Here is a 24886-nt window from a genome sequence, read left to right as displayed (position 1 = left end):
GCGTCACCCCAAAAGTAACATGGGTATAAGAGACAACCTCGCGTCTTTACTCATGTGCGAGGCAGATTTCGCTCTCAAGTCAGCAATCGTTTGTTGCAGCAAACAGAGTGGAAGGATCTTTCGGCTAATTTCATTTATTGTTTTCCCACCGACAATGCTATTTATCTCCAGGAGCAGAAAGGGAATCTATCATTTTTAGAACAAGCCTGCTGAAGGCTGACTTTGGAGAATACTTGTAATTGTTTTCAAAATAAACTGAGGTTTGTGTGTGATCTATTACCTCAAGGTAACAGCAATGGTATCCAAAAAGCCAAACTTCCATTAATTCATACCTCCCCACATTTCTCCTGTGAAAATAGGGATGTCCCATTCCATTGTGATTATTTTACTATTTATACCCCACACATCTTACTGGGTTGCCCCAACCACTCTGGGCAGCTTCCAACAGATGTAAAAACGTAATAAAATATAATAATAAAAAATAACATTCCCTATACAGGATTGCCTTCAGATGGTTCGGGAGATCAGATACGGTAACTCTATACCCTCTAACATTTCTCCGATGAAAATAGGGACGTCCTAAGGAAAAATGGGACATTCCAGGATCAAGGGGCTTCTCAAAATCCAGGACGACCCTGGAAAATAGGGATCCTTGGAGGGTCTGTTAATTTTGGCAGCCATAATGAAACACAAAGAGATACAATGGTACCTCGGGTTAAGTACTTAATTCGTTCCGGAGGTCTGTTCCTAACCTGAAACTGTTCTTAACCTGAAGCAGCACTTTAGCTAATGGGGCCTCCCGCTGCCACCACACCGCCGGAGCACGGTTTCTGTTCTTATCCTGAAGCAAAGTTCTTAACCTGAAGCACTATTTCTGGGTTAGCAGAGTCTGTAACCTGAAGCATATGCAACCCAAGGTACCACTGTAATTTTATCTTTATTTATTATTTTTTAAAATAATATTTATTCAAATTTTAAAGATTACAAAGAGAAACAATAAAAAATAAAAAATAAAAAATAAAAAAGACATAAGAAATACAAACAAACAATTAAAAAAAACCAGATCAAACCTTTACATAGCTTTCTTTCCTTTACTTATTTCCTTGACCTCCTCATACCTCCCTTTTTTGTATTCTAGTTCAGTTAGATGTTTCAGCAAATCCTTTCCAGCTTTGTTTTTATCCTAATAATTTATCTTAATATACTGTAATTCTCGTCTTTCACCAATTAATAAATCAATTTTAACCTAATCCTTTATATCATTTCTGCTAAAGCCACATTACTTCATTCCAACAACCTTCTAACATTCCTTAATTTTGCAATGTTTCTGTAAATAAACTTTAATTTTTTTCCAATCTTCTTCCACCGACTCTTCACCTTGGTCTCGGATTCTGCCAGTCATTTCCGCCAGTGTAATTTTATCTTTATCATCACCTCCCAAGGAACTAGTTGATGTAATTCAACAGCACAGCATTGAGTTCCCACTTGCACCCCAACTGACTTTGGAGGAGACCCCCGACTTGCAGGCCTGATGTGGCAACCCTGGCCAGGCCTTGGGTTTGACCCTGATGCCTTGCGATGATCAACCTACCATCTAGAACAGGGGTTGGCAAGGTTTACCAGCCATGGGCTGAGGGCCTTCTGGTGGTTCCATCGCTGCGAGAAGCCAAGTTGCAGGGAACCAGGCAGAGTGGCACCCGCCCTGTGGAACTCCCTCCCACCAGATGTCAAAGATAAAAACAACTACCAGACTTTTAGAAGACATCTGAAGGCAGCCCTGTTTAGGGAAGCTTTTAATGTTTAATAGGTTATTGTATTTTAATATTCTGCTGGAAGCCGCCCAGAGCTGGACCTCAGTGTCCGGGCAGAACGATGGGGGTGGAGATGCACCTTCAGATATACTGGACCGAGGCCGTTTAGGGCTTTAAAGGTCAGCACCAACACTTTGAATTGTGCTCGGAAACGCACTGGGAGCCAGTGTAGCTCTTTCAAGACTGGTGTTATGTGGTCTCGGCGATCGCTCCCAGTCACCAGTCTAGCTGCCGCATTCTGGATTAGTTGTAGTTTCCGGGTCACCTACAAAGGTAGCCCCACGTAGAGCGCATTGCAGTAGTCCAAGTGGGAGATAACCAGAGCATGCACCACTCTGGCAAGACAGTCTGTGGGCAGGTAGGGTCTCACCCTGCGTACCAGATGGAGCTGGTGAACAGCTGCCCTGGATACAGAATTGACCTGTGCCTCCATGGACAGCTGTGAGTCCAAAATGACTCCCAGGCTGCCCACCTGGTCCTTCAGGGGCACAGTTACCCCATTCAGGACCAGGGAGTCCTCCACACCTGCCCGCCTCCTGTCCCCCCAAAACAGTACTTCTGTCTTGTCAGGATTCGACCTCAATCTGTTAGCTGCCATCCATGCTCCAACTGCCTCCAGACACTCAAACAGGACCTTCACCGCCTTCACTGGTTCTGATTTGAAAGAGAGGTGGAGCTGGGTATCATCTGCATACGCAAAATAACTGAGCAAGTATTAGAAGTCACCCCAGAACTGGCCCTACTAAGATAATAGAACAAGGATGGGGAATTTATAGTCCTCCAGATGAAACTGGACTCCAACTCCCATCAACCCTGAGCATTAGCCATGCTGGCAGGGGCTCATGGGAATCGGAGTCCAAGGACGTCTGAAAGTCCACAGGTCCCCCGCCCCTGAATTTATGCAAAATTTGCATTACAGTATTGAGCCTCACAACTTACCACCTGTCCGCGCAGAGGAGGGGACCCCATCTTCTTAGCTCACCGTCCCCAGGAAGAAAGGTAAATAAATGGCAGGACTTTGTGGGTGAAAAAAGGTGGCTCTTTGGCTGAACGCAGAGTTCCTTCCTCCAGAATGCATAACCAGGATTTGCCCAGCATCAGATCTGGAGGGCTAAGAAATTCTTGAAACAGGCCTGTCTGGCCTGAGAGGTCCTGGTTTCAGTTCAGAGCAGGGAGATAAGGCAAGAAATTTCACGGCTTATCTTCATCCCTGAAATGCTTTGAAGTTTTCCTGAAGGCGGGATCCGAGAAAGGGGCTGTTCTTTGACCATTCATGGGATGACCAAACCCTAATTCTGGTGGAGGAGATCAAAGACCTCTGAAGGCAGCAGTAGAGGTGTAGATTCACAGAAAACCCAGCCAGGTAAAGGACCCCTTCCTGTGTTCCCCACCAAGCATTCCTATGAGGGTCTCTGAACACCTCAGAGCCTTGTTCGTTTTGCACCGTCCTTCAGGTAGTCTGTGCCTAAGCTTAAAGCAATAAAACCATGCGTAAAAAGAGTGGAAAACAGCTTTTTAAAGCATGCGAATGGCCGTTTAAATCAGCGATAAGCTAAGAGCAGCTTGAAACGCATGCAAATAGTCTACATATCTGGGTTGGTATGCAGAGATTGTCCTAAGACCTTTGCTCAGATAGGAAGAGGCAGGTCAAACATTGTTTAGGAGTGATTCATGCTGTTTTCTGAAGGATTTCAGGAAAGAAAGAATTTGATAATCCAGGGAACTTCCCGATCTCTGCAGCCTATGATGAAAAGAAGGAGTTGATAGGATCTGGATCATTTTAGAGTAAGGGTGGGCTGGCTTTTGCCTGTAGAATCATAGAATTGTAGAGTTGGAAGGGCACCCCCCAAAATCATCTAGTCCAAGCCCATCATCCACAAAGGCCGACATTGATGCTAAAATCCAGCATCGCCTGAGCTCTGTGAGTGCAGCTTTCTCCCGATTGAAGCGCAGAGTGTTTGAGGACTGGGACATTCGCAGGGAAACCAAAATGCTTGTTGACAAAGCTATTGTACTACCAACCTTACTGTATGCTTGTGAAACATGGACCACTTATAAACACCATCTCCAACTCCTCGAAAGATTGTGTCAACGGTGTCTCCGAAAAATTTTATGCATCACTTGGGAAGACAGACGAACTAATATCAGTGTACTGGTAGAAGCAAAGATCACCAGTGTGGAAGCAATGATTCTTCAACATCAACTTCGTTGGACTGGTCAGGTTGTGCGGATGCCTGATGATCGTCTTCCAAAGCAAACACTCTATTCTGAACTTAAAAATGGAAAGCGTAATGCTGGTGGTCAACAAAAGAGGTTTAAAGACTGTCTCAAGGCAAATCTTAAAAAAGGTATTATAAACACCAACAACTGGGAAACACTGGCCTGCGAGCGCTCCAGTTGGAGAACAGCCTTTCCCAAAGGTGTCATGGGCTTTGAAGACACTCGAACTCAGGACGCAAGGGAGAAACGTGCTAAGAGGAAGGCATGTTGGGCAAATCCACACCGTGATCAACTCTCACCCGGAAACCAATGTCCCCACTGTGGAAGGACGTGTGGATCCAGAATTGACCTCCACAGTCACTTACGGACTCATTGTTAAAACCGTGTTTATGGAAGACAATCTTACTCGGCTATGAGGGATCATCAAAGAAAGAAGAATGCAAGGCAGCCCTGTTTAGGGAAGCTTTTAAAGTTTGATGCATTACTGTATTTTAATATTTTGTTGGAAGCCACCCAGAGTGGCTGGAGAAGCCCAGCCAGATGGGTGGGGTATAAATAATTATTATTATTATCATTATCATTATCATTATCATTATCATTATCATCATCACAGCTAAAGAAACCCTGGCATTGATGCCATCCAACCTCTGCTTATAAACCTCCAGTGAAGGCGTATTATTATTATTACCTTTGAGTATTTTCCTTGTTTTACCACTCCCTGCATGTTTAGCTTGATGGGTTTTTACGTTTGTAAAGGAGCAGGGGATTCGATTCCTGGGGAGAGAAATGTGCGCTGTCACGGGCACTTTAAAATGGCAAACATTCAATTGCTCGGGCCATTAAATCCACGCTAGGATGCACTGTTCCAGCATTATGGCTCTAATTTCACCGCTGGCATCTGAAGTAGGAAGGAACAGAGCCTGTGTTTGGTGTGGAGAGGATTTGCACCGTTAAATAAGCACCACTGTTTTGGATGGTGAAAGTGACCAGAGCTTTCAAGCTTCTATCTGTTTGCCTGTCTATCTATCTATCATCTATCTATCTATCTATCTATCTATCTATCTATCTATCTATCTATCTATCTATCTATCATCTATCTAATCTAATCTAATCTAATCTAATCTAATCTAATCTAATCTAATCTAATCTTTCTATTTTAAAACCACCCTCTTGCCTAGCAGCTAGAAAGGGGGAGGGCTTCAATGTACTGTATTTTTTGCTCTATAAGACTCACTTTTTCCCTCCTAAAAAGTAAGGGGAAATGTGTGTGCGTCTTATGGAGCGAATGCAGGCTACGCAGCTATCCCAGAAGCCAGAACAGCAAGAGGGATTGCTGCTTTCACTGCACAGCGATCCCTCTTGCTGTTCTGGCTTCTGAGATTCAGAATATATTATTTCTTGTTTTCCTCCTCCCAAAACTAGGTGTGTCTTGTGGTCTGGTGCATCTTATAGAGCAAAAAATACGGTAGTCTTTTCCGTTTCATACGGCAGACAGACTGACAATTGCAAGGGAATTACAGTGGTACCTCGGGTGAAGAACTTAATTTGTTCCGGAGGTCTGTTCTTAACCTGAAACTGTTCTTAACCTGAAGAACCACTTTAGCTAATGCAGCCTCCAGCTGCCACCGTTCGCAAGAAGCACAACAGCCACCCAGGACACAAAACCCCGTCTCTGAACGGTGATTAAGCATCCAAGCTTTCTGAGAGGTTTTCAAACTACAGTGGTACTTCGGGTTAAGTACTTAATTCGTTCCGCAGGTCTGTACTTAACCTGAAACTGTTCTTAACCTGAAGCACCTGAAGCACCACTTTAGCTAATGGGGCCTCCTGCTGCCGCCGTGCCACCGGAGCCCGATTTCTGTTCTTATCCTGAAGCAAAGTTCTTAACCTGAAGCACTATTTCTGGCTTAGTGGAGTGTGTAACCTGAAGCGTATGTAACCTGAAGTGTATGTAACCCGAGGTACCACTGTGGTACCTTGGTTCTCAAACTTAATCCATTCCAAAACCAAAGCGTTCCAAAACCAAGGCGTCCTTTCCCGTAGAAAGTAATGCCAAAGGGATTACTCTGTTCCAGACTTTTAAAAACAACCCCTAAAACAGCAATTTAACATGGATTTTACTGTCTAACGTAGGGGTCAGCAAACTTTTTCAGCAGGGGGCCAGTCCACTGTCCCTCAGACCTTGTGAGGGGGCTGGACTATATTTTGAAAGGGGGGGGGGGAATGAACAAATTCCTATGTCCCACAAATAATCCAGAGATGCATTTTGAATAAAAGCACACATTCTACTCATGTAAAAACACCAGGCAGGCTCCACAAATAACCCAGAGATGCATTTTAAATAAAAAGACACATTATACTCATGTAAAAACATGCTGATTCTCGGACCGTCTGCGGGCTGGATTTAGAAAGCGATTGGGTCGGATCCGGCCCCCAGGCCTTAGTTTGCCTACCCATCTTCTAATGAGACCATTGATCCTTAAAATGAAAGCAATAGACAATGTATTGTAGGCACACAACCAATCCATCAGTAGCTGAACTGGGTTGCACACAGTCACAAAAACAAAAAAGAGCCGCAAAAATGAAAAATAAATAGCAAAAACAGACCTCAGTGTAACACTCAAACTTCGGAAAAAAGTTTGCAAACCGGAACACTTACTTCCGTGTTTGCAGCGTTCGGGTTCCAAGCTGTTTGAGTACCAAGGCGCTTGAGAACCAAGGTACCACTGTATAGCATGGGAATAGATCTGCAGAAATCACCCACTTAATTAATCATGGGATGACATTTTCATTTGTTAGGACAACCGCATCCTTCCTTAAAGGCTGATTAAATGCTTTGCTATCTTGTCTCCTCAGCTCGCAGCAAGGCTTTTAATTTTATTTTTAACTTCCTCTAATTTATGGTTTCCAATCCCATCGTTGCTGAACGATAGCAAATGCTCTATCATTTCCTTCCTGCCCGATCCGTTCCTCATTTTTCATCCTCTCCTGCCTCCTTCTTTTCACCTCCCAAGTTGAGGCTTCTCATTACCCCACACATCGGACACTGAGATCCTCCTTAACTTTCCTGGATATGTTAATCCCAGATGGGGCAGAGCTGCTTGGGGTTTCTCAGCCGTCGGCGAAAGGCACTCTGCACGTGCTCAGGGGATCTCTTCCCTCTGTTATCACGGTGTGCATTTCAGTGAAGGGAATCCTTAACATACACAGGCTCTGAAGCTTAAACAAGCTTTGCCAGAGAACTAAAGGAGGCAGTGATCGCCTTCAACACACTGAAAGATCTGTGCCCATAAAGGAGGGCTTGAAATAGATTTTCAGAAGGGAGAAATAAATGATTGTCCACTAACAGAAAGCTAGAACTGAGGGTTTTAATTTCTCTGGAGATGGTTCATGCCTCTTATCTGAGGAATGAGCCCTCATTTTCGTCTTGGTTGAAAGCTCAGTTTCATCCGGTCATAAAAGGGCAGCAGAGTATATTACTGCCAGAAGCTGTTTGATATATTTAGTTTTCTTAAATATGCTTGAACGCTGTTCACTAGGGGTTGAGGAAGAGTTCTCTGCAGAATGAGCATGTCAGGGGAACCTGGACTCCTCTCCCTGAGGTGCTAGATTTCTACCTGCAAGGAGGCTTTACAAAAAAATCTTCAAGGTGTATTTCTATAAACTGCCTTAGGAGGAGAAGCTTACCTTACACGCCCTGCTTGCTTTTTAAGTGCCTTCCTCTAAAGAATATCGGTGGAAAATGCATTGTGGGACAGTTCACGGGGTCAACACATTCCAGTTGCTTAAAATGCCTCTAGATTGCCTGGGTGGAAAATGGGCACAAGCCTGTCGAGAAACCTCTGGCTTTTGCATGGTTGTAAACCGTTTTGCAAAGGTAGAATTCGCACCCATAGCTCTGCTCCCTTTTGCCTCTGGCTCCTGAAATTCTGAATGCCTCTGAAAGAGGCTTTCCCACCCTTGATTTTAGAGTCATAGCACTGCAGACTCAGAAGAGAAGCGGTTTAGTCCTGCTGGCCACATGATCCGGAAAGCTGTCTGCGGACAAACACCAGCTCCCACGGCCTGAAAGCGGGATGAGCACTACAACCCCATAGTCACCTTTGACAGGACTTAACCATCTAGGGGTCCTTTAAAGGTAAAGGTAAAGGACCCCTGACAGTTAAGTCCAGTCGCGAACGACTCTGGGGTTGTGGCGCTCATCTCGCTTTACTGGCCGAGGGAGCCGGCGTTTGTTCGCAGACAGTTTTTCCGGGTCATGTGGCCAGCATGACTAAACCGCTTCTGGCGAAACAGAGCAGTGCACGGAAATGCCGTTTACCTTCCCACGGGAGTGGTACCTATTTATCTACTTGCGGGGCGAGTTCCCGCCCCCCCCCAGTGGAAATAAAGACACATGACACAATTATTTAAGGTTAATGGGCTAAATAAGGCCACACCTTTATTGGTTACAGGTGATGAGCAGTATTGGCTTAGGCATTGGTCCTAACAGACTATATTCAACTTCAGCCCGTGCACTTGAAGTCCGGGAAGGGTTAACCACCAGTAGGGGGAGTCCTGCTGATGCACATCAACTAGGAACTCCCCTGGGGGTCACCGATAGGGGGTATGCCTTAGGCCCTCACCTCCCCAGGCTTCGGACAGAGCCACACCCCCCGGAATCCTTTATCGGACTTCCCTTCAATATGTGGGGCAGGTGATGGCGCAACCTCTCCTCTTCTATCTACTGAACAATGCCAATGCCTAACCGCCAATACCGAGGAAGTTGTGACGATTTGCTACGAGGCAGCTGAAAACCAAGCGGCTGGTGCCAATTTGCCAAGTGGAAAAATTCCTACCAAGCCCCTCAATGGCGACCAACCGAGGTCCATAGCAAGGTCAAGGAACAACAACCTTAAAGGGCGGGAGGGTGGGAAACCGGAGCAGCTGGAAGCGGCAAAAGAGGGATATCCCTGGCTGCGCTTGCATTTAAAATTGGGCAGGCCACGTCCCCAAAGCCAGCCAATTGACTGGCCAGGGGGTGACGCAGCTGGGGATTCCCCCAATCGTGTGGGGGCTGGGCTTCAGCCGCCATGCACGTGTTGGGGCCATGATGCTCGCAATCCCACCTCCTCTGTAGGGTGGAAGTGACTTTGCACTGTGTGCTTTCGAACTGCTGGGTTGGCAGGAGCTGGGACTGAGCAATGGGAGCTCACCCCGTTGCAGGGATTCGAACTGCCAACCTTCCGATTGGCAAGCCCAAGAGGCTCAGTGGTTTAGACCACAGCGCCACCTGCGTCCCGAGGGGTCCTTTCCCTTTCCCTTTTCGAGAAGATTAGTTTGGCAGGTGAATCCCTTGCCCAGACTCTTTTGAGCTCTCCAAAAAGAGGCTAGATAGTCTTCTGTTGAGTGTGACCTACAGTCTTCCTCTCCCCACCAGCTGCTGTGCGGTTTTAACCCCTTGCAGCCCGTGCTAAACTCCCCCTTGTCTTTCTCGCTGCCTGCAGTCATCACTCTGTGCTGCATCTTCAAATGCCGTATTCCTCGGACCAAGAAGGAGATTGAGGCTCGCTACGCCAAACGCCAGGCTGCCAAGACCTACGCAGACAAGCTGGATACCGTGCCTCCACTCAATGAGCTCACCGAGATCCCAGGAGGTAGTTTATTATTAATATTATTATTATTATTTGGTTTTTCAGATTAAAATTTTACAGTCATCTATCATAGGTCATAAAGACAAGATCCCAAGGAATCTCGTGGACTTCCCTCCTCCCCTTTGTGGGTCCCAATGTTAACCCTTTCTTCCATCTTTAATCCAAATCTTTTACCTCTCCATTGGGTCCAAAATTCACCACTAAACTACATGTGTTATTCCTACACTTTGTAGAGATGGCGTTTATGTGTGTGATTTGGTGGGACTTGTCAGCGACACTTCCGTGCCTTTCCTTTCATAATTCAAACACTGTTGTGTGCAGGGTGTGTTGTGTGTATGTGTGTGTGTTCACCTGCTACATTCCATCCCCTTATTGGTTTGTTTTTGTTCTTGTTTTTGTCATGCATTTTGTGTGGTTTTTTTATCTTTTTTTTTGCATTGTGAACCGTATCGCTATCTGTGGCTGGAGAGCAGTACAGTGGTACCTCGGGTTAAGTACTTAATTTGTTCCGGAGGTCCGTTCTTAACCTGAAACTGTTCTTAACCTGAAGCACCACTTTAGCTAATGGGGCTTCCCACTGCCGCCGTGCAATTTCTGTTCTCGTCCTGAAGCAAAGTTCTTAACCCGAGGTACTATTTCTGGGTTAGCGGAGTCTGTAACCTGAAGTGTATGTAACCTGAAGCATATGTAACCCGAGGTACCACTGTATACAAATAATGGTGTTGATGGTAATAATAATATTTCAAGTCTAAGCATGTCGCTGGTCCTCAAAGGTTCTCCTTCATTTCCCTTCCCTTTGCTGTTGCACAGTTCTCTATCCCTCTCTCATTCTCTCTTATATCCTTTTCTGATTCTCTGCCCCTTTCAGGCTCCACTGAAAACCTCCCAACTCTCTCTGGGCAAGTCGACTCCCTTCCTCTAAGTTCTCTGTCGGTGGTGAAAGAGGAAGACGAAATAGCACTGCCGATCCACTAGGGGGCACCCTCTGCCTATGACTTCCCTTTGGCTTGTTCTCGTTTTTCTTTGGAGAAGGATTCTGCTGTAGAGACTTTTGAGATTCTGCCGCCTCCCTCTGCTTTCAACCTCCTCCTTCCAGATCTTCCTTCTCTGATTCTGCCGTTTTCCTCTTCCCGTTTCTCTCTTGCTCGCTACATAAAGAGGATATTCCAGCCACGGAAGCAGGCTGCGTAAATTTATTCAGCAATCCCGTAGCTCTATTGAACTCAGTGACGCTCCCTTCAGATTGCAGTCAATTTAATTTGCTTTAAAACAAAAAACCTGCCAAGCTTCAACAAAAGGTCTCCAGCCGTCTGGAACACTAGCATTAGCTTTTAACCGGAAATTCATCTTGCGAAAGGAAAGCATTCCCATTCAAATGGCTTGCATGAAGTAGGAACCTCACCAAAGAAAAGAAGAAGACGTACCTAGCCTCTGCTGGAATTAAAATCTTAATTTGCTCATTTAATTACAGTATCTAGTTTAAATATAAACTCTTACGAAACTGCAGGTTATTACAATAATCATGCCAATGTTTTTATCTGTTTACAATTGATCTGTAAATATTCAATAAATCATATATTCAACACAAGAAACAGTGACAATTTGTTGCTGACAAAGGACAGCTGGACATATAAAGGGCCCCATTACCTTCAGTAGCTTAAAGGTAAAGGGTAAAGGGACCCCTGACCATTAGGTCCAGTCGTGGCTGACTCTGGGGTTGCGGCGCTCATCTCGCTTTACTGGCCGAGAGAGCTGGCATACAGCTTCCGGGTCATGTGGCCAGCATGACTAAGCTAAGCCGCTTCTGGCGAACCAGAGCAGCGCACGGAAATGCCGTTTACCTTCCCGCCGGAGCGGTACCTATTTATCTACTTGCACTTCGTGCTTTTGAACTGCTAGGTTGGCAGGAGCAGGGACCGAGCAATGGGAGCTCACCCGTCGCAGGGATTTGAACCACCGACCTGCTGATCGGCAAGTCCTAGGCTCTGTGGTTTAATCCACAGCCCCACCCATGCCCCAATTTTACAATATGCAGAAATTAATATGGGTAGAGAAATCAGAGAGAGGAGCTGAAGGAAGTCTTAGGGGGAAGGGTTTGCTGGGGAGGTGGGAGGTGGGAAAAGGGGGGGGGATAATGAAGATGATTTGTTTTGATAATTTGTTATGTTGAAATTGTTAATAAAAATTAAAAAAAAAACAATTTAGGATTTAGGTGGGGGGTTGTTTGTTTTTTGTGTAAGAGTTTTCATTTTTGCTCTCTCTCTCTCTCTCTCTCTTTCTCTCTCTCTCTGGTCCTTCCTTGACAGCTGCGACTCCCGGGGAAAAGAAAGAGGAAGAGGAGGAGGTGCCCACGGTCTCTGGAAAGGTTGATGCTAAGAAGAAGAAGAAGGACGAGAAGAAGTCAAAGAAGAAGGAAGGAGAGGAGGGGGAGGAGTCCCAGAAGGAAGAGAAAGGGGGGAAAGAGGGGAAGAAGAAGGGGGGAAACAAGAAAGACGCGGAGAAGGAAGACGAGAAGAAGAAAGGGGAAGAGGAGGGTGGGGGCAAGGACAAGCCCAAGGGGGGCGGTGCCAAGGGAGGGGGGAAAGGGGCTGGGAACCCCAAGGGAGCTGGGGCCAAGGGAGGTGGGGGCCCCAGAGCTGGTGGTGCTGCCAAGGGAGGGGGGCAAGGGCCTGGGACCCCCAAAGCTGGTGGTGCCAAGGGAGGTAGGCAAGGACCTGGGACCCCCAAAGCTGGCGGTGCCAAGGGAGGGGGGCAAGGGCCTGGGACCCCCAAAGCTGGCGGTGCCAAGGGAGGGGGGCAAGGGCCTGGGACCCCCAAAGCTGGCGGTGCCAAGGGAGGGGGGCAAGGGCCTGGGACCCCCAAAGCTGGCGGTGCCAAGGGAGGGGGGCAAGGCAGTGGGACCCCCAAGCCTCCAGCCAAGAAGCCCCCACCGAAGAAGTGAGCTGGGGGGGGGCAAAAGAGGGATTTCCCCACCACCACCCAAAGGCAGGGTCTTCAAATACCGTTTTCGTCCTCTGCACATAGCTATGCAAACCTCATGCCTTTGCTTGACCCAAAAGAGTCAGACTCAGAAATTGAGCTAAGTGAAAGAGAGACTGACTCTGCAAATCAGAGCTGGCTGTTCAACCCCCCTTCTCAAGATAGACACTGTTAGCTCTCAAGAAGAGGAAGAGGTGGATGGCAGTCAGAGTGACGCTAGGCAACCAGCAGATAGGCAAAGGTCTGAGACTGTGTCAAGTGAAAATGGGGAGGGTGAAGGCCAGTCTCTCAGTCCCCGTTCTAGGAGACTGGATAAGATCAGAGGGCTATGGAAGGCCAAGAGGGGAAAGGTGGAAATTTGGCATCCTTCCTGCTGTGGGAGGGGCAAAGATTCAGACTGACCAACTATCGTCAATGTGAGGAGGCAGGAAGCCATGCTCTGGATGTGTTTGGTTGTAAATAAATGTACATAAAACGGCCAGAGAGTCAATACTTGCTTGGCTGCCAGAGATTATTACAGTTGTGCTCAGACGCAGCTTGAGACTGTGTAGCTAAGACCCTGCAGAGGAGGGGTCCTAGTGGACACAGGGACAGCAGGGATATTCAGTCCTTGCAACTGTTTTATTGGGGCGAGACCTCCTAGTCTCTGTCTCGCCTGTCTCGCCAGAGTGGTGCATGCTCTAGTTATCTCCCGCTTGGACTACTGCAGTGCGCTCTACGTGGGGCTAGCTTTGAAGGTGACCCGGAAACTACAACTAATCCAGAATGCAGCAGCTAGACAGGTGACTGGGAGTGGCTGCCGAGACCACATAACACCGGTTCTGATAGATCTGCATTGGCTCCCAGTACGTTTCCGAGCACAATTCAAAGTGTTGGTGCTGACCTTTCAAGCCCTAAACGGCCTCAAAGGTCCAGTATACCTGAAGGAGCATCTCCACCCCCATCGTTCTGCTCGGACGCTGAGGTCCAGCTCTGAGGGCCTTCTGGTGGTTCCCTCCCAGCGAGAAGCAAAGCTACGGGGAACCAGGCAGAGGGCCTTCTCGGTAGTGGCGCCTGCCCTGTGGAACGCCCTCCCATCAGATGTCAAAGCAATAAACAACTACCCGACATTCAGAAGACATCTTTAGGCAGCCCTGTTCAGGGAAGTTTTTAATGTGTGATATTTTAGTGTTTTTTTGGTTTCTGTGGAAGCCGCCCAGAGTGGCTGGGGAAACCCAGCCAGATGGGTGGGGTACAAATAATAAATTATTATTATTATTATTATTATTATTATTATTATTATTATCATCATCATCATCATCATCATCATCATCATCATCAGTGTTGCTGAGACCACCAGGCCTGAGCCGTTGTTTGTTTCCTTGAATAAAGATTTAATTTCCTTGGCCTCAAGTGATTTATTGTTTTTTCCTGCTGACCTACCCCTGATTCTAACTCTGACATCTGTAGAAGCTCCAATTTAAATGATGTCCTCTCCTTCTGAATATATCGCTAGCTCTTTGATTCTTTGAACTTGAGCAACTCTTTAGACATGTTAAAAGGATGCCTGATAGGCTATGGCCAGTAACTTAACAGAAAGAATGGTCCGTTCACTTCAGCCGGTTCTTTCTACCACGGATGCCCATCTTACAGACGTAAAACCACAGGCCTGAAGGGACCCCAATATATCATCAAACCCTACCCTATCCTATAGCAATATGTATGCCTTAATGCATCCATTTCATCCCCAAGTCTTCATACATTATTGATACAGCAAGAAAAAGAAAGAAAAAAAAACACAAATACCAAATTATACACAAGAATAACCATAGACACATAATTTTCTTAGCAAACAATAAAACATATACTGGTCTTAACACTAAAGACCCAACCTCCCGTCTATTCCATATTTCAATTTCATATTTCTTATTGCCAATACACACTTTCATCATAATTAAACTTATTCTGAATATATCTAATTTCTTATATCTACCTTGCAACTATTACTGAAGTTCCTTGAATGCTGCAACAGAATTTAAACTACGATATTTATTTTTCAGATATTCTTTGAAAACTTCCCATTTTGAAACAAATTCCTGTTTCAATTTATTCTTTATTTTTTTCTGATAGACCATCTAATTCGGCATATTCTGTCAGCTTTTGGATCCAATCTTGTATAGAGGGGATTTCATTACTCTTCATACATTCTCATTTCAGTTTCAAACGCTTTTTCTCTGTGTGTGAGATGCAGAAAAATAAAATAAAAATCCAGCTTTTTTTGTAGTTTGGAAAGTAATGAATATTCACATGTTTATCGCTGGTGAAAGCAGAACACCCATTTGGCGGGGGCGGGGGAGTAAGGCACCTGTTTGAGCTTTTTGGATGAAAATTGCAATTTCAAAGTTGCACATTCTCCTTAGAGGCAATCAAGATGTTGATCTGCGTTGTGGGAAGAGTGGGGGAGGAAGAGTATTGAAACCTCTACTTCTGGGACTTGTCAATCAATGTCTGCGATTAACGAGAGAGAATGCAGGGAAATGGAGGCGTGTTGCCAGTTAAATATTCCACCACAAGAAACTCAAAATTGTTTGTGATGCCAGGGGGAAACGAGTGGATTCTGATTGATTCGAACGCCGCCTTGTTGTTTAGTCGTTTAGTTGTGTCCAACTCTTCGTGACCCCCTGGACCAGAGCACGCCAGGCACTCCTGTCTTCCACTGCCTCCCGCAGTTTGGTCAAACTCATGCTGGTAGCTTCGAGAACACTGTCCAACCATCTCGTCCTCTGCCTTCCCCTTCTCCTTGTGCCCTCCATCTTTCCCAGCATCAGGGTCTTTTCCAGGGAGTCTTCTCTTCTCATGAGGTGGCCAGAGTATTGGAGCCTCAGCTTCAGGATCTGTCCTTCCATTGATCACTCAGGGCTGATTTCCTTAAGAATGGATAGGTTCCTTAAGAATGAATGCAACCTTAACACCAGCTAAAAGACTCGGTCATCAGAATGGAATGCACGTCATTTTCTCGGGGTGTGTGTGTGTGTGTGTGTGTGTGTGTGTGTGTGTGTGAAACCTACTAAGCATGACCCAACCAAATAAAGACGCTCTATTATTAAACAGAATGTAGTGAACTTCAACGTTCTGTCCCCATTTTCTACCCTGTTAGAACTCTCTGGGGACTCAGCTATACAGCTGCAAATAGAAAGTTTTAAGCCTGTTGCAAAGTGCATTATACAGATGTGCCACTGGGTGGCGATGGCGAGCTACGGAAAATGCAATATATTTTTCAAAACTTTTTTTTTTTTTTTAAGCATTTTCATAACTGTCAGGGAACTGCCATCAGAGACAGAGGCGGAGGGATGGCTCCAGAGGGATTCCGGAGAGGGTCCCAGCAGGGAGAGAGGCAGCCCAGCTGCCGGGGAAGGAAATCAACGTAACACCAGGAGAGAAGGGGGGCAGATGGGGGAATCGGAGAAAAGGCTCCAGGACTCTTCAACGGAGACCAGTGGGGAGAGCACGGGTCCTCCGCTGCCCACACCCTCCCTGCGCAGAAGACTTCCGCGCAGGGAGAGTAGGAGGAGACTTGGCGTCAAAGAGCTTTTTTGCTGGAAGAAGTTTAAGAAACGCCCACTGACGGATTCTGCCAGCGACTGAGACAGCCACGAAGAGAAGGGCTGTCCAGACAGAAAGGGTTCAACCAGGCAACCAAGCCAAGAGTGGCGGCAACTTACGCATGAGCAACCCCCTTAGAACCATTACAATAACTTTTTTTTATATGTGTCTTAATTCCATCTATGTCATAAAGGGTGAATAGAAGAATGACAACAGAAATTCTCCTAGTGTTCAGCCCAACCACTACAGCTTTTTTAAAATCTGAATCTGACAGCCCTGTCTGGAGTGCTCTGTTTGTCCTGGTCCAAGTCTGGCTTAAAGAACCCTTAAAAGGGGGGCGTTGAGGGGGTGCTGATTAGAAATTATCCGTCAACAGTGACAGGCAACCTAGTCACAATCTTATTCCCTACTAGGGTGAACGATCTGGCGTTTCTATTTAAATCATGGTAATTATTTCTAAAATTGCATCTGGACGTTCAGATAAATACATGCAAATGTTATGCAAATCCCTTTCGGGGATGCATCCTATTTCTTTGGGAGAGCCATCACATTTCTCTCTGGAATAAAAGACATGAAACTGCTATTCTAACTTTATCTCTATCCTTTCTGGACAGGGGTGTTTTCAACCTGTCAGTTTCAGGCAAATTGAAAGTACATTTTCTTTTGAAAAGTGACACAGCCAGGGCCGGATTTACGTTTGATGAGGCCCTAAGCTAACTGAAGGTAATGGGGCCCTTTATATGTCCAACTGTCCTTTGTCAACCAAAAATAATCAATATATTCTATGTGGTAATTTATGGACCTAAGAGTTATCTAGGGATGCGGGTGGCGCTGTGTGTTAAATCACAGAGCCTAGGGCTTGCCAATCAGAAGGTCAGCGGTTCGAATCCCTGCGGTGGGATGAGCTCCCGTTGCTTGGTCCCTGCTCCTGCCAACCTAGCAGTTTGAAAGCACACCAGTGCAAGTAGATAAATAGGTTCAGCTGTGGCAGGAAGGGAAACAGCGTTTCCATGCACTGCTCTGGTTCACCAGAAGCGGCTTAGTCATGCTGGCCACATGACCCAGAAGCTGTACGCCAACTCCCTTGGCCTATAGAGCGAGATGAGCGCCGCAACCCCAGAATCGTCCACGACTGGACCTAATGGTCAGGGGTCCCTTTCCCTTTCCCTTTAATAGTTTTATAGTTTGCACATAACAAAATATGTATTTTATCAAAGTAATTGCTGAACTGAAATAGTTAAATCTATGGTTTTCCCAGTAGTGATGTATGGAAGTGAGAGCTGGACCATAAAGAAGGCTGATCGCCGAAGAATGGATGCTTTTGAATTGTGGTGCTGGAGGAGACTCTTGAGAGTCCCATGGACTGCAAGAAGATCAAACCTCTCCATTCTGAAGGAAATCAGCCCTGAGTGCTCACTGGAAGGACAGATCCTGAAGCTGAGGCTCCAAGACTTTGGTCACCTCATGAGAAGAGAAGACTCCCTGGAAAAGACCCTGATGTTGGGAAAGATGGAGGGCACAAGGAGAAGGGACGGCAGATGACGGGATGCTTGGACAGTGTTCTGGAAGCTACTGTGGAAAAGACCCTGATGTTGGGAAAGATGGGGGGCACAAGGAGAAGGGACGGCAGATGACGAGATGGTTGGACAGTGTTCTCGAAGCTACCAGCATGAGTTTGACCAAACTGCGGGAGGCAGTGGAAGACAGAAGTGCCTGGTGTGCTCTGGTCCAGGGGGTCACGAAAAGTTGGATACGACTAAACAACTAAACGACAACAATATTAATAGTGAAATTGTGGGGGGGGGGTCCCAAGAGAGAGGGGCCCTAAGCTATAGCTTGTTTAGCTTATATGTAAATCTGGTACTTTTGAGTATGTCTCCAGTGCATTGGACTGGCATGGGATTCTGAAATGTTTTCCCATTCTGCTCCAAATTTAATTCAGGGAGTGGGAGAGTTGTGTACCTCCAAGTTTAGGAAACTGTGTATTAAGTTGCCTTTTGTTCCTTGACACTACTTGGAGGTAATGATAGACCTGTCGTCATCCGGATAATCACCATCTCACGGTCATAATCTAGGGATCCTTTTGATGTAAATGTGAACCTGCCTTTTCAATCACTGGGCATTTCTCTCTTAATGAGGCTTTGTAAGACTGTGATGAATTTCTCAAAAGGATAGGTTGATTGGGAGTGGGTGGAAACCCATTTGAGTTGGTTGGAAGGTAACATGCAAAGCTATTTGTGGTGCCATCGAGATATTGTGCTATTTTCTGAAAGACTGGAACAAATTCATGTTCTATTTGAAAGACAACTTGAAATATACTCGGAGTCCTGTAGTGATTTCATGCTCTTTCATGCGAAACGCAGGGCTGGATGAATCCCAAGCCGGAATTAAGATTGCCGGAAGAAATATCAACAACCTCAGATATGCAGATGACACAACCTTGATGGCAGAAAGTGAGGAGGAATTAAAGAACCTTTTAATGAGGGTGAAAGAGGAGAGCGCAAAATATGGTCTGAAGCTCAACATCAAAAAAACGAAGATCATGGCCACTGGTCCCATCACCTCCTGGCAAATAGAAGGGGAAGAAATGGAGGCAGTGAGAGATTTTACTTTCTTGGGCTCCATGATCACTGCAGATGGTGACAGCAGTCACGAAATTAAAAGACGCCTGCTTCTTGGGAGAAAAGCAATGACAAACCTAGACAGCATCTTAAAAATCAGAGACATCACCTTGCCAACAAAAGTCCGTATAGTTAAAGCTATGGTTTTCCCAGTAGTGATGTATGGAAGTGAGAGCTGGACCATAAAGAAGGCTGATCACCGAATAATTTATGCTTTTGAATTATGGTGCTGGAGGAGACTCTTGAGAGTCCCATGGACTGCAAGAAGATCAAACCTCTCCATTCTGAAGGAAATCAGCCCTGAGTGCTCACTGGGAGGACAGATCATGAAGCTGAGGCTCCAAGACTTTGGCCACCTCATGAGAAGAGAAGACTCCCTGGAAAAGACCCTGATGTTGGGAAAGATGGAGGGCACAAGGAGAAGGGGATGACAGAGGACGAGATGGTTGGACAGTGTCACGAAGAGCCGGACATGACTAAACGACTAAACAACAACAACATTACAGCTTGTAAATCAGTGATTGAATTGCCCCCCAAACACACTGTGGGCTCATGTTCAGCTCGTGGTCCACCGAGAGCCCTGGATCCTTTTAACATGTACTGCTGGCAAGCCACTTGTCCTGTGGCTGCCCAGGTAACATAGCACCTGAAGCACCAGGACTGATAATTCCCTTGCGATTGTCCATCTCCCATGAAGCACCACCACAGAAAAGACAACTTTGAAGCTACTTTTCCCCATGTCACAGCCTTGAGATATTTGAAGATGGTTCTCAAATCTCCTCTTGGCCTCCTCTTTTCCATGCAAACCATACCCAACTCCTTCAACCGTTCCTCACCAGGCTTGGTTTCCAGACTCTTGATCATCTTGGTCCCTCTCCTCTGTACCCATTGAATGTGGTTCAGAGGCTTCAGGCAGCTTTTTCTGGGCTAAGCTTATTTTTTTGGCCTAGATATTCTTTGGACAAGCCCCATTGTCCCCTTATCAGTATGTATCATTTGTTCATCTCCATTCCGAAAATCTACAACACAAGGACACTTGTGGGAATGCCCAGAGGTAAAGGAATTCTGGAATAAAATCCTAAAGGTTATTAATAAAAAATTTAAAGTGAAGCTTTCAATAGACTTTGATTTCATGACAATGGGTATACAGTGGTACCTCAGGTTACATACGCTTCAGGTTACAGACTTCGCTAACCCAGAAATAGTGCTTCAGGTTAAGAACTTTGCTTCAGGATGAGAACAGAAATAGTGCTCTGGAGGCGCGGCAGCAGCAGGAGGCCCCATTAGCTAAAGTGGTGCTTCAGGTTAAGAACAGTTTCAGGTTAAGTACAGACCTCCGGAACGAATTAAGTACTTAACCTGAGGTACCACTGTAGTTGGAAACACAGCTATAGAGAAAGGTGACTAGTTTACCTTCAAAGCTATGATATTAGCAGGAAAGACAACGATAGCTTTAGGTTGGAAAAATAGAGAAAAATGGACAGTAGAGGTATGGAATAGTTATTTGTTTGAATTTATTCAGTCGGACATTGTCGTAGTCACGTCACAGGAAACAACGTGGAAGGTCAGGTCCACCACGATAAGGAGCAGATGGAACCCCTATCTTCAATGGATAAAAACTATTGGAACAAAAGACATTTGGTGGAAACTAAAGATGCTATGCCCATGGCTGAGGATAATAGTTTGAACCCTTCCAATGGATATTGGGGCGGGGGGAGGGAAAGGAATAAATTGTACGGGAAATTTAAAATCGGAAGGAGATAATATAATGTATGTAAAAATCCCGAACTTGAATAAAACTTTTTTTTTTTTTAAGGACACTTCCGTCTATGTGCTTTGCTCAACCCCCGCAACACAGATTTTCCTGTGTGGGTCCAACCTCCCAAACCCACAGCCCATAACACATATCATGGAAGAAAGGAAATGATTAGCCAAACATCCCATTCACAAGCAACATTCAGTCAGAGCTCTGTTGCATAGGACTGGGTGTTTGTTTCATTCATAAAGTCAGCCTGTATGTGCATTTGAAAATGCTGTCCTCATTCATTCATTCATTCATTCATCCTGGTTCCTTCCTTCCAGATCCTTGCTACGTTAGCCACCCTGTCTGCAGTATTAACCTCCAGGGATGTTTAAAATATGGCTTGTAGGGAACCGGGAGAAGGAGAGGCAGTGTAAGAAGCTGGAGATGGGGTGATATAACAGGGAACTGATTAATTAGGTTCCCCTGCAAGACAAATTCATTAAATCCGTATCGTGAACACACTGTCTGCGATTCAAAGTCTGGGGCTGCTATAGCAAAATAATCATAATATAATTTTTATTACATTTTCTGTTTTACAATTTAGAATATTCATTTATGCAACCTTAAAATATCAATTACTCCCCTTCTTCCTTTCCGTGGTTCATTTTATATATCATAAATCCCTGCTGCATATTTTAGGTAAACTAAACCATTCAGTATTCCATTCTTACTTCCATCAAAACTTATTTACACTGTTGAATTTCTCTTAAGGCTGCCAACATTTTCAAGTGTACACAATTTCCCCCATATATTCAATAAACATTTTCCAATCTTCTTTAAACAAATGTTCCCTCTTGTTCTTTTATTCTGTAAGTTAGGTCTGCAAGCTGCGCATATTCCATCAGTTTAAGTTGCCATTCTTCTTTGGTTGGGACCTTGCTCGTTTTCCATTTGGGGGCTAACGAAACAGGGGCCGCCGTAGTGGCATACATAACTAACCTTTTTTGACACCTGGGAATTTCCATCTGAATTATCCCCGACAAAAAGGACTGGTCTTTTTGGAAAGGTGAATTTAAACAGTTTTTTCAATTCATTATAAATCATTTCCCAATACTCTCTTACCCTTTTGCAGGTCCACCACACATGAAAGAACGTACCCTCAACTTCATTGCGTCTCCAGCACTTATCTGATTCAGTCTTATACATCTTAGCAAGTCTAAAAGGTAAAGGTAAAGGACCCCTGACATTTACCGTATTTTTCACCCTATAGGGCGCACCTAGGTTTTTTTTTTTGGGGGGGGAATAAAGAAAAAAAATCCCCCCCAGGCGCGGAGCTTCCCTGACCCCAGCCCCCAGAACAGGCTGCTATCCGCAAACCTTGGGAGCCCGCGGGAACTCCTGCTGGGCTCCCCAGGCTTGCGGATATCTGCCCGAAGACCGGGGCATGCTCCGCTGCGCTCCTCGGGTTTCAGGCTGCAGGCTGCTGTCTGCAAGCCTTGGGAGCCCGGCGGGAACTCCCGCGGGCTCCCAAGGCTTGCGGATAGCTTCCTGAAGCCTGGAGAGCAAGAGGGGTCGGTGCGCACCGACCCCTCTCGCTCTCCAGGCTTCAGCGAAAGCCTGCATTTGCCCCATAGGACGCACACACATTTCCCCTTCATCTTTGGAGGGGAAAAAGTGAGTCCTATAGGGCGAAAAATACGGTATGTCTAGTCACGAACAACTCTGGGGTTGCGGCGCTCATCTCGCTTTACTGGCTGAGGGAGCCGATGTTTGTCCGCAGACAGTTTTTCCTGGTCATGTTGCCAGCATGACTAAGCCACTTCTGGTGAACCAGAGCAGCGCACGGAAACGCTGTTTACCTTCCTGCCAGAGCGGTATCTATTTATCTACTTGCACTTTGACGTGCTTTCGAACTGCTAGGTGGGCAGGAGCAGGGACCGAGCAACGGGAGCTCACCCCGTCGCGGGGATTCGAACCACCGACTTTCTGATTGGCAAGTCCTAGGCTCTGTGCTTTAACCCACAGCGCCACCCATCTCCCTTTCGTCTACTTGGTATTGAACGCCATCTGTGAATCATTTTCAAGTAGTTCTCCTTCAGGGAATAACATGCTGTGAACTTCAGATCGCTCTTCCAGAGTTTCCCCCAGAGATTAAAATCTATATTATGCCCTATAAAGCAATTTTTAAAGGATTGCCGTGTTTCGGTTCTCAGGTTCTTTCAGAACGTGTGAATGAGGTACATTTCCCTTTCAATGTGAAACTCCCTGCCCATACCTGTGACCGCCAGTTCCTTCTAAGTGGAGCTGCTGAAAGAACGCAATACATTCTACATGCAAGGCATGTGCTTTGTAACCCCTGAGCTGCAGTTCAGCTTGTGAGGTCAGAAGATCCTCTTGTACAAGCGCCCCTTTGAGCTATCTGCACATCAAAGCAAGTGCTCCTTCTGCAAATCCACCGTCAATAGCCTTTTGCTTTAAGAATATTTAAAGAGAAAGCCTGCCAAAAAAGGGGGGCCGGACCTCCAAATTCCAGTTATCCCGGTGGAACGGGCTAACCATATTCTAATTCCATTTTGCCGCACATTTAACAAGCTCTCCCCCTCTCTCTCAGGTGATCTTCTGCTTCCTCGTTATGAATGTTTACCTGTTTAATTCCAGGAAATTCTGCCCGCATCGCAGACCAATAAAACTGGGAAAGCAGGCAATCATTATGCAAAGATTTAACGAGGACTCCAACTCAAACCGGGCTCCAGGTGGAGACGCCGCTGTCCGCAAGGCAAAGGCTGTGCTGGGAAGCAGGCAGAGTTCCCTAAGCATATTAGGATTCAGGAGGAAAGATTTGGGTGGAGGAAAGGTTAAAATTCGAGTGGTCCAAGAGAAATGTTCAGTTGCGTGCCTGATGGGGGGAAAATAAGAGGAAAACTAAACTTATGGTGAAGAATTTGGACCAAAGTCTGATGGAAGAAGTGCAAAGAGAAACAGAGATGGAAGTGGCGAAAAAAGTAAAATATTTAGGAATATGGTTAACTCAAAAAAATATTGATTTATATCAAAACAATTATGTGACAACTTGGAACATTATTAAGAGAGACCTCGAAGTGTGGAGTAGGATGAAATTATCTTTTTGGGGAAGAATCTCTTCAATTAAGATGAGCGTGCTTCCAAAGATGTTGTTTTTATTTCAAATGATTCCAATAATCAAGGGGACAAAGATCTTCAGAGAGTGGCAAAGAATGATTTCCAAATATATCTGGCAGGGCAAAAAGCCACGAATACAATTTAAGTTACTAACCGATGCGAAAGAAAGAGGTGGCTTCGCCCTGCCAGATTTGAAACTTTATTATGAAGCATCTTGTCTCTGTTGGTTAAAGGACTGGATAACACTAAAAAATAACAAGTTATTGGACTTGGAAGGGTTTGACAACAGGTTTGGTTGGCACGCCTACTTATGGTTGGGAAAGAAGAAAGCTCACAAAAGTTTTGCCAATCATATTTTTAGAGGTGCCCTAATAGAAATATGGGATAGGTACCAAAATATTTTGGAACCAAATGTACCTCATTGGTTATCCCCACTGGAGGTCATGAGTGTTAAAAAGACAAACATGAGAGAGGATTGGATGACTTATGGAGATATTGTAATTAAAGAGGGGGGGAAATGGAAATTGAAGCAGTCAATGGAAATGGAAATGGCAGTCTTCATCAGGGTAGAGAATTGCATGGAAATTCCCTAATCAAGGCGCAGGAAGCAATACCACATGACTTGCAAAAGGGTAAAAGAGTATTGCGAACAGCTCTTACTGCCAGAAAGTTTTTTTCCGTATGCTTAGTTGGAATCTCCTTTCTTCTAACTTGGAGCAAGACGTGCTCAGGTCCTTCGACCGTTCCTCATAAGGCTTAGCTTCCAAACCCTTGATCTTCTTGGTCGCCCTCCTCTGCACACCTTCCAGAAATTTTTTTCGTGTGCTTAGTCAGAATCTCCTTTCTTGTAACTTGAAGTCATGGGTTCGAGTCCTGCCCTCCAGAGCAGGAGAAAACAAGCTTGTTCCCTCTTCCATGGGACAGCCCTTGAGGCATTCCAAGGTAGGGTTACCAGCCATCCCTGGTTCCCGGGGACAATTCCCAGATTTGCAAATCTGTCCCCGGGCAAATTCCGTCCCCAGGATGTCCCCAGATCTGCAAATATGTCCTCAGGAAATGTGGGAGCGGCAGCCTCAGCAGCTCGGAGCCAGCAGACTGTCTCGCCAGAGTGGTGCATGCTCTAGTTATCTCCCGCTTGGACTACTGCCATGCGCTCTA

The 24886-nt window shown here is 45.7% G+C and overlaps 2 protein-coding genes and 1 long non-coding RNA gene across 4 annotated transcripts in view; 2 read left to right on the top strand and 1 right to left on the bottom strand.

The window, feature by feature from the left end:
• ALS2CL (ALS2 C-terminal like) overlaps positions 1-2795 on the bottom strand; it is a 90061-nt gene extending 87266 nt beyond the window's left edge. For both annotated transcript variants that reach the window (XM_081834231.1, XM_081834232.1), the window contains exon 1: positions 2751-2795. In XM_081834231.1, the coding sequence (XP_081690357.1) occupies positions 2751-2780 (30 nt within the window). In that variant the 5' untranslated portion in view covers positions 2781-2795. The remainder of the gene's footprint in view (positions 1-2750) is intronic.
• The window catches only part of TMIE (transmembrane inner ear), a 30319-nt gene extending 19477 nt beyond the window's left edge, over positions 1-10842 (top strand). Inside the window, exons 3-4 of the mRNA XM_081834592.1 lie at positions 9518-9667; positions 10533-10842. Coding sequence (XP_081690718.1) covers positions 9518-9667; positions 10533-10639 — 257 coding nt within the window. The 3' untranslated portion in view covers positions 10640-10842. The remainder of the gene's footprint in view (positions 1-9517; positions 9668-10532) is intronic.
• The window catches only part of LOC309326103, a 267454-nt gene that overhangs the window by 88848 nt on the left and 153720 nt on the right, over positions 1-24886 (top strand). The window lies entirely within an intron of this gene.

Source organism: Podarcis erhardii (genome assembly GCF_964252035.2).
Source record: "Podarcis erhardii genome assembly, chromosome: 12".
NCBI lineage: Eukaryota > Metazoa > Chordata > Lepidosauria > Squamata > Lacertidae > Podarcis > Podarcis erhardii.
This window is presented reverse-complemented; position numbering and strand designations above follow the sequence as displayed.